Source organism: Salvelinus sp. IW2-2015, linkage group LG5 (genome assembly GCF_002910315.2).
Source record: "Salvelinus sp. IW2-2015 linkage group LG5, ASM291031v2, whole genome shotgun sequence".
Taxonomy (NCBI): Eukaryota; Metazoa; Chordata; class Actinopteri; order Salmoniformes; family Salmonidae; genus Salvelinus; species Salvelinus sp. IW2-2015.
The window spans coordinates 4,363,564-4,376,336 of NC_036844.1; the positions used below are offsets into that span (position 1 = coordinate 4,363,564).

Here is a 12,773-nt window from a genome sequence, read left to right on the forward strand (position 1 = left end):
TAACAGCACTTACAGTTGACAGAGGCAGCTCTAGCAGGGCAGAAATTTGACAAACTGACTTGTTGGAAAGGTGGCATCCTATGACGGTGCCACGTTGAAAGTCACTGAGCTCTTCAGTAAGGCAATTCTACTGCCAATGTTTGTKKATTGAGATTGCATGGCTGTGTGCTCGATTTTATASACCCATCAGCAGCTGGTGTGGCTGAAATAGCCAAATCCACAAATTTTGAAGATGTGTCCACATACTTTTGTATATATATAGAGTAWTAATAAATATGCTTCTCATAAATCATTAACCGTTTGCAATGTCTTGTTATTTATAATAAGGCTTTAGATTAGGTGACTGAAGACAAGGACGATCATCAGTGTTTTTGTAAAATGTTCAGTGGAAATTAAGTCTTGTTTGACACATTTTAAAGTGAAAAATCTGAGTCTCAGCATCAACCTGTTACCGTGGAATTTCCCTTTACCGTTTTTACCAGCGCTGTCTGATCTTGGCACTWCCGACCACTAGACTTGGCTATTGGTGCATAGAAATGAGCCTCTCATATCAATAGATTAATACTGTAGAAAAAAATGAATAATTCAAGAGATGGCTCTCGCAACAGTCAGCTCAGCTCAGTTTTGCATTTATAATTCCACCTTAATATATTTCTCATGAGTTGCGCAAGGTCGCTTCATGCTGATTTTTATTTAGTGTGTTTTTTTTCTGGCCTTTTCTTGGCATGTTTGGATGAATGGAGCTGAGGTCTCCCACACTACTGATAGGCTAACCTTTTAACTTTTCTCTGGAATTCATTCAAACGTGCGTCCCGCAGAGCAGTGGCCGGCTCATGTGACATTTGCTTACTCTCCTGCGTTTGGATATGGATTTACAGGTGTGATTTTTACCAGCTGGACTTGGCTATCATTACCATTATCCACGGAACGGAATATGTATTATCAGTCGAGGGCCTCAATGAGATGTTCCCTGATTCATTTGYAGTCGAATGAAGGAGGGGGAAAACACTGTCCACACATTGGTCCCAGTTGTCGCAGCATGAGGGGAAATTCAGTATTGTGTTTCTAAATTTGCAGCAGTTCTCCCTCAAGTCACTGAAAGAGACCAATGCTGGCAGGGAGGTCTGAAATGGATATTAGGACACTCTCCACATGGGCGAGGGCAAGGGAAAACAAAGGATTAGATTCATTTTAAAATGCGCTGGTGATGAAATCATATTGTAGTAAAGGATATTTGTGTTTTCTGTAGGGTACTCCTCCTGGAGACCGCCTAATCGATTTAATTTTTACAAGGTTTCCAGTTTACCACAGCCAGATTGTTTTCGGGCTACAGGCGGCAAGAGAGGCTCCATAATAGTGGCTATTGTTTTGTCTAGAGCAGCAGAGTAACCAAAACACGCACACTTATCTAATTTCAACATCCSCTCCTCCTGATTTGATTTTCTTTCGAAGTAGGCTAATCCATTACCCTTCGGTGGAATGCAAAAACTTTTCACCAAGGCTAAAACCTTTTTTCCCCCCCTTGGTAATATCTGTAACATGTTCAAACAAACCTTTGCCTAAGAGAAAGTTCRCCCTGCTGCTACTGCACCTGCTCTAGCAAAGTAAAGTTGGTGCATTATGATGTCGAGTAGATTGAAATCACATGCCATTCATAGGGATTACTGTAATACTCCCAATTACAGCACTGTGTAGGTTTTTAATCCTACCCAAACAAATTTTTACACATCTCCCTCCCTCCAAATGGTCTCTCAATATCAAAATTTTACATTTTACAGAGGGCAAATCAAAATGTGCTCTCTGAAAGTTTGACTTTCAGGGGATATTCCTGAACGGTTGTTTAATGTACTGATGTTGACGCTTGAATGGGGCCGAGAGCCTGGAAAACAGCTTCTATCTCAKGGCCATCAGACTGTTAAATAGCCATCACTAGCCTGCTACCACCCGGTTACTCAACCATGCACCTTAGAGGCTGCTGCCCTATATACATAGACATGGAATCACTGGTCACTTTAATAATGGAACACTAGTCACTTTAATAATGTTTACATAATGCCTTAATCATTTCATATGTATATACTGTATTCTATTCTACTGTATTTTAGTCAATCCCACTCCGACATTGCTCGTCCTAATATTTATATATTTATTGACTCTATTCTTTTACTTTAGATTTGTGTGTATTGGTGTATATTGTTAGACATTACTGCACCTTTGGAGCTAGGAACACAAGCATTTCGCTACACCCGCAATAACATCTGATAAATATATGTATGTGACCAATAAAACTAGATTTGAGTGTAGGTGGAACGAATAGAGCCAGCAAAATATCCCCCATGTGCTCAAGCATGACCCCACATTAATTTGTCCACCCACTCATGCCCTCAGAGATCAGTCGTTTTGGTTCCTTCCTTTGTCTTGTCCCCCACTCGTGTCTGTATGAGCACTTGAGGTGCTCTCCAAAGCTATCAGCAGAGAGGMTGTATAAAGAGAGATCAACGAGGATCTCTACTCAGCCTGTCACACTACAAACTCATTGTGCAGCTAAATGTGTCAATTCATTTGTCTCCCATCTTGGAGCTCCTCCATCCTATCCACTCGTTTGAGCAGATATGTTGTTTTAAGGGTGTCGTTGAGATGAGTGTACTAGGCTGTACTGCAGTTAGTTTTAATGATGTATGCAAATTCAATAGGCTAGCCTACATAATACAGTTATTTGATTAAACAATGTGTTTGGCCTTTCTGAGACGAATTAAATGAAATGTAAATGCTTCGTCCATCTGTCTCTTTGCAGGAGGGGCATATTATTTGATATCCAGAAGTTTGGGGCCAGAGTTTGGCGGCTCCATTGGTCTGATATTTGCCTTTGCCAACGCTGTGGCTGTCGCCATGTACGTGGTGGGCTTCGCAGAGACGGTTGTGGAGCTCCTCGGAGTAAGTCACCCAATCCTTCCCCACGTCATCATCCGAGATCAACATTTTCTTTCAGTTTTATTTGTTACTTTTTTTTCCATTTTGATTAAATATTTGGTTTTCCCTCAAAAGGTTAACTTGAAGATTCAATAATACTGCTGAAAAAGCCTACTTTTTTAACACCATAGTTTCCACATCTCTAATAAGCGGTGAAGGATGCTTTGGGTCTCCTGATGTTCAATGTTTATTCTTAGGTTGTTTGCAAGGAGGACTGAAAAGCCACTATTGATTTAGGGGCAGCTCATGCAAAGTTAATAACGATGACGCTTCTCCTTCGAGATCTTTGAAGTATTTTAAGCAAGGCTCACTCAGCGTGGTACAATCCTGCCCCCACACAGTTTTTTTGCATTTTGCTGATTGCAGTGTGCCATTGGCGTCAAGTGTAAGCTGCAAGTGTAATGAATTGTTTTCTCTGTTCATCAGAATTTCAAGCCCCTGAATTTGTTTTGCATTTCAGTAGTGTTTTTATTTTTTTTTAAATACAATTTGGTTAGATGTTTTTCCGCCTTTTTCAGATGGTGTTGGTAAAAAAAAATATTTCCATTTTACATTCCATTTTGCGAGTTAAGTTTCGAACTCAGTTGTAAAGAAGTTGAAAATAAAAGTAAAGCAAAATATTCGCTTTTTCAACTGGCCAGTATCACAGTAACGTAGCTGAACACCAGACAGCCAGCTATGAATTTGAGTGTTTCTCCTACCTCTTGGTCTGACAGTGAAGTTAATATTCTCCTGTGATTTCTCAGAGCGTGGATTGCATCATGACGGATGAGATCAATGACATCCGAATCATCGGCACCATCACCGTCATCCTTCTCCTGGGTATCTCCTTGGCAGGAATGGAATGGGAAGCTAAGGTAAGATGATAACATACAACTCGGTTTGATTGAATAGAGCCCTCAGTCATGGTTTCGATCTAGAACTTAAGGTGATATTGAACTGCAACTCATCTCTGACGTCAAGCTGAAATTGACCTCAAATAAGCAGAATTCCTTCCAGACTGACTGAATGCAGACATTGATGTACACTGTGCAGTAGGCTAGATGTAATACATTGCTCTGTTTTGTGGTTAATGCTAGTTGGGAGGTGTGGTGAAAGTGTACAGTTGAAGTCTGAAGTTTACATACACCTTAGCCAAATACATTTAAACTCAGTTTTTCACAATTCCTGACATTTTAATCCTAGTATAAATTCACTGTCTTAGGTCAGTTAGGATCACCACTTTATTTTAAGAATGTGAAATGTCAGAATAATAGTAGAGATAATTATTTATTTCTGCTTTTATTTTTTTCATCACATTCCCAGTGGGTCAGAAGTTTACATACACTCAATTAGTATATGTTAGCATTGCCTATAAATTGTTTAACTTGTGTCAAACGTTTTGGAAGGCCTTCCACAAGCTTCCCACAATTAGTTGGTTGAATTTCGGCCCATTCCTCCTGACAGAGCTGGTGTAACTGAATCCGGTTTGTAGGCCTCCTTGCTCGCACATGCTTTTTTAGTTCTGCCCACAAATCTTTTATGGGATTGAGGTCAGGGCTTTGTGATGGCCACTCCAATACCTTGACTTTGTTGTCTTTAAGCCATTTTGCACAACTTTGCGAGTATGCTTGGGGTCATTGTCCATTTGGAAGACACATTTGCGACCAAACTTCCTGACTGATGTCTTGAGATGTCGCTTCAATATATCCACATAATTTTCCATCCTCATGATGCCATCTATTTTGTGAAATGCACCAGTCCCTCCTGCAGCAAAGCACCCCCACAACATGATATAGCCACCCCGTGCTTCACGATTGGGATGGTGTTCTTCGGCTTGCAAGCATCCCCCTTTTTCCTCCAAACATAATGATGGCCAAACAGTTCTATTTTTGTTTCATCAGACCAGAGGACATTTCTCCAAAAAGTATGATCTTTTGTCCACATGTGCATTTGCAAACCGTAGTCTGGCTTTTTAATGGCGGTTTTGGAGCAGTGGCTTTTTCCTTGCTGAGCGGCCTTTCAGGTTATGTCGATATAGGACTCGTTTTACTGTGGATATACATACTTTTGTACCCGTTTCCTCCAGCATCTTCACAAGGTCCTTTGCTGTTGTTCTGGGATTGATTTGCACTAAAGTACGTTCATCTCTAGGAGACAGAACGCGTCTCCTTCCTGAGCGGTATGACGGCTGCGTGGTCCCATGGTGTTAATACTTGCGTACTATTGTTTGTACAGATGAACGTGGTACCTTCAGGCATTTGGAAAATTGCTTCCAAGGATGAACCAGACTTGTGGAGGTCTTCATTTGTTTTCTGAGGTCTTGGCTGATTTCTTTTGATTTTCCCATGATGTCAAGCAAAGAGGCACTGAGTTTGACGGTAGGCCTTGAAATACATCCACAGGTACACCTCCAATTGATTCAAATGATGTCAATTAGCCTATCAGAAGTTTCTAATTCCATGACATAGTTTTCTGGAATTTTCCAAGCTGTTTAAAGGCACAGTCAACTTAGTGTACATAAACTTCTGACTCACTGGAATTGTGATACAGTGAATTATAAGTGAAATAATCTGTAAACAATTGTTGGGAAAATTACTTTTGTCATGTACATGTTTTGGTTAAACTATAGGAGTGGTTAAAAAACGAGTTTTAATGACTCCAACCTAAGTGTACGTAAACTTCCCGACTGTAACTAACATGTTCATTCTGTCCACAGGCTCAGATATTCCTGCTGATCGTTCTGATTACGGCCATCTTCAACTACTTCATTGGGTCCTTGGTCCCACTCAAGTCCAAGGAGTCGCAGGGCTTCTTTGGCTACGACAGTAGGACCCCGTTTGGTTCTCCCTTTTACACAACACAAACTGACATGACTGTCAAGCAAAAGTAAAAGACAGTCCAAGACGTGTCAAACGAAATTAGATTGACACAGTACCGGTGGTTTCGTTGCGGAGCTATAATTCTGAATTCATGTATTCTTCTCTGAACTCGTGATCTGCATGACTACTGTATGCAGCATGACGTACTGGCTACTCAAAGTTGTACTAGAGATTTTTGGATGAAGTCACAAGACCAAACCAATTGTATTATTTGTAATTCACTTTGCGACCTGGTTCCAGCTCACAGATCAACTGATCGAGTCTGACTATCCTAAGATACGCTCTGCATGCTTTGTGACTATTGCGCCCTCTTGCGTTCTCTCTTGATCTGCTCACCTCTCCTTTCTCTCTATTTCTCTTTCCCCCTGCTCTCTTGCTCTAAGGTGCGATTATGATGGAGAACATGGGTCCGGACTTCCGAGGCACAGAGTCGTTTTTCTCCGTCTTTGCCATCTTCTTCCCTGCAGCCACTGGCATTCTGGCTGGCGCCAACATATCAGGAGATCTTTCTGTAAGAACCCCTGGTCATTGTTTAGAACAAAACAAGCAGATGACTTATCCCAATTCATATAAAAAGGATACAATCAATGTAACTCATATTGTCTTGATTAAAAGCTTAATGTGTGGGACTTGATATGAAATCAGTGTGGGGGACTAGGCATTTCTTTATATTCACAGGACCCACAACTGGCCATTCCAAGAGGAACACTCTTAGCCATTCTGATCACTGGCATTGTCTACCTGGGGGTTGCCATTTCTACTGGTCTGTGGAATTTCTTCTCATTTGTCCCGAACAAGACCGACTAAATTATACATATTACAGATCGAGAGTTTGTGACAATTTGTCTCTTGTTTCTCATTAAAGGCTCTTGCATTGTGAGAGATGCCACAGGAAACGGCAATGACACACTCGGCGCACAGTTCATGGCCAACTGCACCGATGCCGCCTGCAAGTTTGGCTATGACTTCTCCTCCTGCAAGGGTAACGACGGCCAGTACAACTGCAGATACGGACTCCAGAACGACTTCCAGGTACATTACACGACTACAATACAAAGGTATGTGGACACCTGCTCGTCGGACATCTCATACAAAAATCGTGGGCATTAATATGGAGTTGGTCCCCCCCTTTGCTGCTATAACAACCTCCACTCTTCTGGGAAGGCTTTCCACTAGATGTTGGAACATTGCTGCAGGGACTTGCTTCCATTCAGCCACGAGCGTTAGTGTGGTCAGGCACTGATGTTGGGCGATTAGGCCTGGCTCGCAGTCTGTGTTCCAATTCATCCCTAAGGTGTTCAGTGGGGTTGAGGTCAGAGCTCTGTGCAGGCCAGTCAAGTTCTTCCACACCGATCTCGACAAACCATTTCTGTATGAACCTCATTTTGTGCACGGGGGCACTTTCATGCTGCAACAGGAAAGGGCCTTCCCAAAACTTTTGCCACATTTGGAAGCATAGCATTTCTAGAATGCCGTTGTATGCTGTAGCGTTAAGATTTCCCATCACTCGAACTAAGGGGCCTAGTTCGAACCATGAAAAACAGCCCCAGACCATTATTCCTCCTCCACCAAACTTTACAGTTGGCACTATACGTTGGGGCAGGTAGCTTTCTCCTGGCATCCGCCAAACCCAGATTTGTCCGTCGGACTGCCAAATGATGAAGCATGATTCATCACTCCAGAGAACGTGTTTCCACTGCTCCAGAATCCAATTGCGGCACGCTTTACACCACTCCAGCCGAGGCTTGGCATTGCGCATGGTGATCTTAGGCTTGTGTGCGTGGAAACTCCATGGAAACTCATTTAATGAAGCTCCCGACAAACATTTATTGTGCTGACGATGCTTCCAGAGGCAGTTTGGTACTCTGTAGTGAGTGTTGCAACCGAGGACAGACGATTTTTACGCGCTTCAGCACTCAGCGGTCCCATTCTGTGAGCTTTTGTGGCCTACCACTTCGCCGTTGTTGTCCTAGATGGTTGGACTATACAATAACAGCACTGGGCCAGCTCTAGCAGGGCATAAATTTGACCAACTGACTTGTTGGAAAGGTGGCATCCTGTGATTGTGCCACGTTGAAAGTCGCTGAGCTCTTCAGTAAGGTCATTCTCCTGCCAATGTTTGTCCTATGGAGATTGCATGGCTGTGTGCTCAATTTTCTATCTCTGTCAGCAACGGGTGCGGCCTCTAATTTGGAGGGGTGTCCACATACTTTGTGTATGTCTGATTGGGTGATGTTTGCTACCTAGAACGGCAGCCATTTTGTGGCAATTTTTATCACCGTTGAGTGGTGAGGGGAACTTGAAGAAACGTACATACTTAGTRCTCTTCGTCCCGGGTGGGACAGAAGTTGTCGAAGAAAGGTATGGCCTCATGGGCTCAGCTGTTTAACCGGTATCATGCCTTTTCCTTAGGTCATGAGCATCGTGTCCGGGTTCGGCCCCATCATCACCGCCGGAATCTTCTCCGCCACTCTGTCCTCTGCCCTGGCTTCTCTGGTCAGCGCCCCCAAAGTGTTCCAGGTAAGCCCCTAGACTCCGTCCTCAGATCCTGCTTCCTTAATCTGTCCCTGCTAGTCACGTTATGCTTTTACCATATTATCCTTACTTTATGGAATAGCCTGCCGAGTTTATGCACACGTCCTGTTACAGTTCCTGTCCCATAGACACAAATCAAAGGCACGGTTGTGATCTTGTATCCCAATGTTCCTGAGGTCATCCACCTAGTGTCCCATCTACTGATTAGTATAGCGGTGTCCAATTCCAATGGTTTTTCCTTCTCCTCCAGGCTCTATGCAAAGACAACATCTACCCCGGCCTTGAGATGTTCGCCAAGGGGTATGGCAAGAACAACGAGCCCCTTCGCGGCTACATCCTCACCTTCTGCATCGCTCTGGCCTTCATCCTCATCGGTAGTTACGCCGTCCAGGTTTAGCCATCTAACAATGACACTATTATTCACAATATGACATTCTGTAGCATGTCATGAAAATGGAATTCAGTATTATGTCAGTATATCATTCAGTAGTACATCAGTAATATATCATTTAGTAGTATAAAGTGTACTATTGAATGTCTATGGACAGTTCCCTATGAACAACTAAACTGCCATGTTTTTGTCTTTATTTTAGCCCAGTTGAACATTATCGCTCCCATCATCTCCAACTTCTTCCTGGCCTCCTACGCTCTCATCAACTTCTCTGTATTCCACGCCTCTCTGGCCAACTCTCCAGGTAAGTCCTTTTGGGACAACAACAACACTTTCCTGAGGAAAAGCAGAAAGTCTGGAATTTCAATGCGACCAAAAAACAGAGCCCCAAAGGTCCTGACTATGGCCCAAATGAAGTCATGAGTCTTAACAGTTAAGTCATTAGGCTTAAAGGTGAGATTTAATAGGAAATAGGACTTTCAAACAAATTATTTATAGGTGGGAGCAGTCCTCACTCTGTCATTCTTAGTGATATGCATGGCTCCACTGGTATGTGTTGCACCGAGTCGCATCTATCTTTGCCATTCCCCAAGTAGCTCAAGCCTTGAGATAACAGATGTAATGACATGCCTGAGTTACGGGAACGTTTTCATAACTGGACAATTGTTTTATTAAAGAATGGCAACTGCGATCTCTCTGATAAGGCCCACAGTTTTCTTCTTCAGGAAGTAAATTGGAAGAAATGGGATTGTCTCAATGGCTCTCAGTATTATGCAACTGARTGATAGATGCTTGGTTGAAAGCAATACTGCTGGGAAACCTGTACTGCTGCTTATTATTGAATGCAACACATTRCGTGTCTGACTGATGTGACTTGTGTAGAAGTCAAACCTCCAGGGACTGGGGTTTAGTAGTGAGGCTAGCTTGGCATGATGGCACAGTGTCATTAAATATCACTTAGTTGATCCAAGCTGGATGATGTCCACTCAGTTTCAACTGTCAGTCTATTGGTGTCAAGAAATCAAGATCTTTACTGTCATTTTTTTCGTACCTGATGGTCATCAGTTGTGCCTTAGTCAAGACGGAAAAAACAAAATGAGTGTACGAATTTGAAACAACCATTTCATTGTTGTATCATCCAGCAGTCGTTGTATAAAGTGATGTTTGTTTTTCTGTTAGTACCACACAAAAAAAGCCCTAGGAGAACGCCAGGTACAGATTTTATATCTAATTCGGACATTGTCCACGCAGACCATTTAATTACACGGATTTAAAGGGTACATGACTCACCACAGGCAAGGCAAAAGACACTTGGCTTCTCGCCTCTGGAAACTCAAACTGGCAATGTCAAAGCCTTCTTTTCTGGCCACCTTTAGAGCCCGTTTTCACTCTCCCATGAGTTGTATGTAAAAACGGGCATGGGGCAAAGAATGACGTCACTCCAATGTACCCTTTATGTCCTGTGGTTTTTGTAGTTCTTGTCCTTGTGTAACTGTGCCCACAGTTAAACTGTGCCCCATTGTACCCGTTTACTAAACTCCCACTAGTCTAGTCTCTTTAGTATCTAATTAACTGGGATCCAGTAGTGGATGTAACATTATTGCGCAATGTTGTTTTTTTTACACCATTTTTAATCCAAGTGCATATCCATATGCTCTTTCCTTAAATTAGTGACATTGCTATATTAAGCCGCCGCCCCTTTTTTATGATTCAGTCATTTCACTCATAACAATGATGTTTGTTGGAATATGTGAAGAAGTAATGCAAGTCATAAATGAACAAGAGCTCTCAGCTATGGTAAGCCGCAGCTCTTCATAGACACTTGCTGATTCTTCATAGACATGAGTGGCAGATTTGTTCTAGTCTTTTGGATTCTACCTCTGTTCATGTTCYTATGTTATTCCTTAGTTTTGGATATATAACCCATTCTAACCTCTTTACGGTCTTTTACAATAAGAATAAAGGTCATATGCTGGCACCCCTTGGTATTACTGACCGCCAAAGTGCATTTTTACGAGGGTCCTTATAAGGGAGTCCACCTAACGTTTCTCTGACCCTRAGGGTGGCGCCCCAGCTTCAAGTTCTACAACATGTGGGTGTCCCTGGCRGGKGCRGTGCTGTGCTGCGTGGTCATGTTCGTCATCAATTGGTGGGCAGCCCTGATGACCAACGTTATTGTCATGGGCCTCTACATCTACGTGAGCTACAAGAAGCCCGGTGAGTGACTCAATTTAGGCCAAGTCGGCCATCTTGGAGTGCCTCAACATCGACTAGTGTTATTTTGCCAAGATAGGTGCTCATTGAGCAACTTGGCTAACATGGCTTACAGTTATCTTACTTTACAAATATCATCACCATATTATTTCATGAATTAGRCTACCCTTTAATTGAAAAAATATAGCAATGTCCCCAAAAGAGGTCAATCGCTGTGAATTACGCCTGACCACTTAGTGTAAATACTTTCCTAGTCTTTTGATTCCACTGAAATATAAACCTTTATGACTAAGCCACATTAGCACAATGCACTGAAAGTCCCCTGATGCCCAAAGATGCTTTGAACACTCCCGAGTGACGCAGTGGTCTAATGCACTGCATCTCAGTGCTAGAGACGTCACTACAGACCCTGGTTCCCATGATCGCGAGTCCCATAGGGCGGCGCACAATTGGCTCAGCGTCGCCCGGGTAGGGGGAGGATTTGGCCAGGGTAGGCCTTCATTGTAAATAAGAATTTGTTCTTAACTGACTTGCCTAGTTAAATAACATAAATGCTTTGAACACAATGTGAATCAGGCCCCACTATTGATATTTCAAGCTTTTTTGTATTGCTGATGCATACATGTATTTTGGTGAAGTGGTAAGCATTGGCATTACAATTATGTTTTTGTTGTGCACCCTCTGCTGCAGGCCAACATGGTTGAAATGTATTTTTAGCTAAACGCAGGGTTGTGGAAACTGGCAGTATGACTACAGCCGAAATGAACCAGCTATTCACAATGTGATGCTGTATTAAGGTTACATTTGAATCAGAGGGCTTGCCGCTTACAAGGAAGGCAGAATGTGGGTTGTCAAAAATGAATGTGGGTTGTCAATGGCTCTCGGCTCTATTTGCAGGGTAGAACATATGTTTCCACAAAAAATATTCTGTCAACTTCGTCATTCAGTCTGTTAATTAGCATACGGATTTATAAATTCTTATTTTTACATTGTACATGAATAGACTTCCCCTCCGATGTTTCTATGGTGATTTGCCAAAGGGCTGGCTCATTCTCCTGTTAACTTTTCTTAAGCTGCCCACCCACGCAAGGCAGCGTGACTTTAAATGGGGGGCTTTTAAATGTCGAGTGCTGGAAGGGTGAGGAGGGTGCGGATACATGCAGTTACATGTGCTCGACTGTATTAGTGCTCAGGCTCTCTGGCCTGGCTGTGCTGATTCTATTCTGGAGCAAGCTGGGAACTGGACTGTTGAGGCCCCCACAGAGGTAAGATGGTCGATTGGAAGTCCCCATATGGAACCGCTGGCTCTGGGTAAACAAACCTGACCTGCGCTGGAAACCCCAGGGGGAGCACCAGACACCGATATAGACATTCACAGAGGCACACTTGTATGAACAACACACACATACACAACTAGCTTCACACACTCCGTTTGACATGCAGCTATATACACAGACATGCTCTCCCTCACAGACGTACACACATTCTCACACACGCAGAGTCACAGCTTCACACACAGCTCTACACACTCATGCACAGCATCCCTACTGATGCCCACACTGCATGGGACTTGTTCCAATGTCCTGACTGGCTTAATGGTCACCCATACAGGGTCCTGACTCCAGAATGTGACGATTTTTGTCCTCTCTTCCAGATGTGAACTGGGGCTCCTCGACCCAGGCTCTGACATACCACCAGGCCCTGACCCACAGTCTGCACCTCAGCAGTGTTGAGGACCACATCAAGAACTTCAGGTACAGTGTAGAACACACTTTAACACACACACACACACACACACACAC

At 43.1% G+C, this 12,773-nt stretch overlaps 1 protein-coding gene across 2 annotated transcripts in view; it reads left to right on the forward strand.

The window, feature by feature from the left end:
- LOC111963819 (solute carrier family 12 member 2-like) overlaps positions 1–12,773 on the forward strand; it is a 117,334-nt gene that overhangs the window by 43,043 nt on the left and 61,518 nt on the right. For both annotated transcript variants that reach the window (XM_023987361.2, XM_023987362.2), the window contains exons 5-15: positions 2,795–2,934; positions 3,717–3,827; positions 5,669–5,777; positions 6,215–6,342; positions 6,510–6,594; positions 6,697–6,863; positions 8,244–8,351; positions 8,617–8,740; positions 8,960–9,061; positions 10,819–10,974; positions 12,626–12,725. In XM_023987361.2, the coding sequence (XP_023843129.1) occupies positions 2,795–2,934; positions 3,717–3,827; positions 5,669–5,777; positions 6,215–6,342; positions 6,510–6,594; positions 6,697–6,863; positions 8,244–8,351; positions 8,617–8,740; positions 8,960–9,061; positions 10,819–10,974; positions 12,626–12,725 (1,330 nt within the window). The remainder of the gene's footprint in view (positions 1–2,794; positions 2,935–3,716; positions 3,828–5,668; positions 5,778–6,214; positions 6,343–6,509; positions 6,595–6,696; positions 6,864–8,243; positions 8,352–8,616; positions 8,741–8,959; positions 9,062–10,818; positions 10,975–12,625; positions 12,726–12,773) is intronic.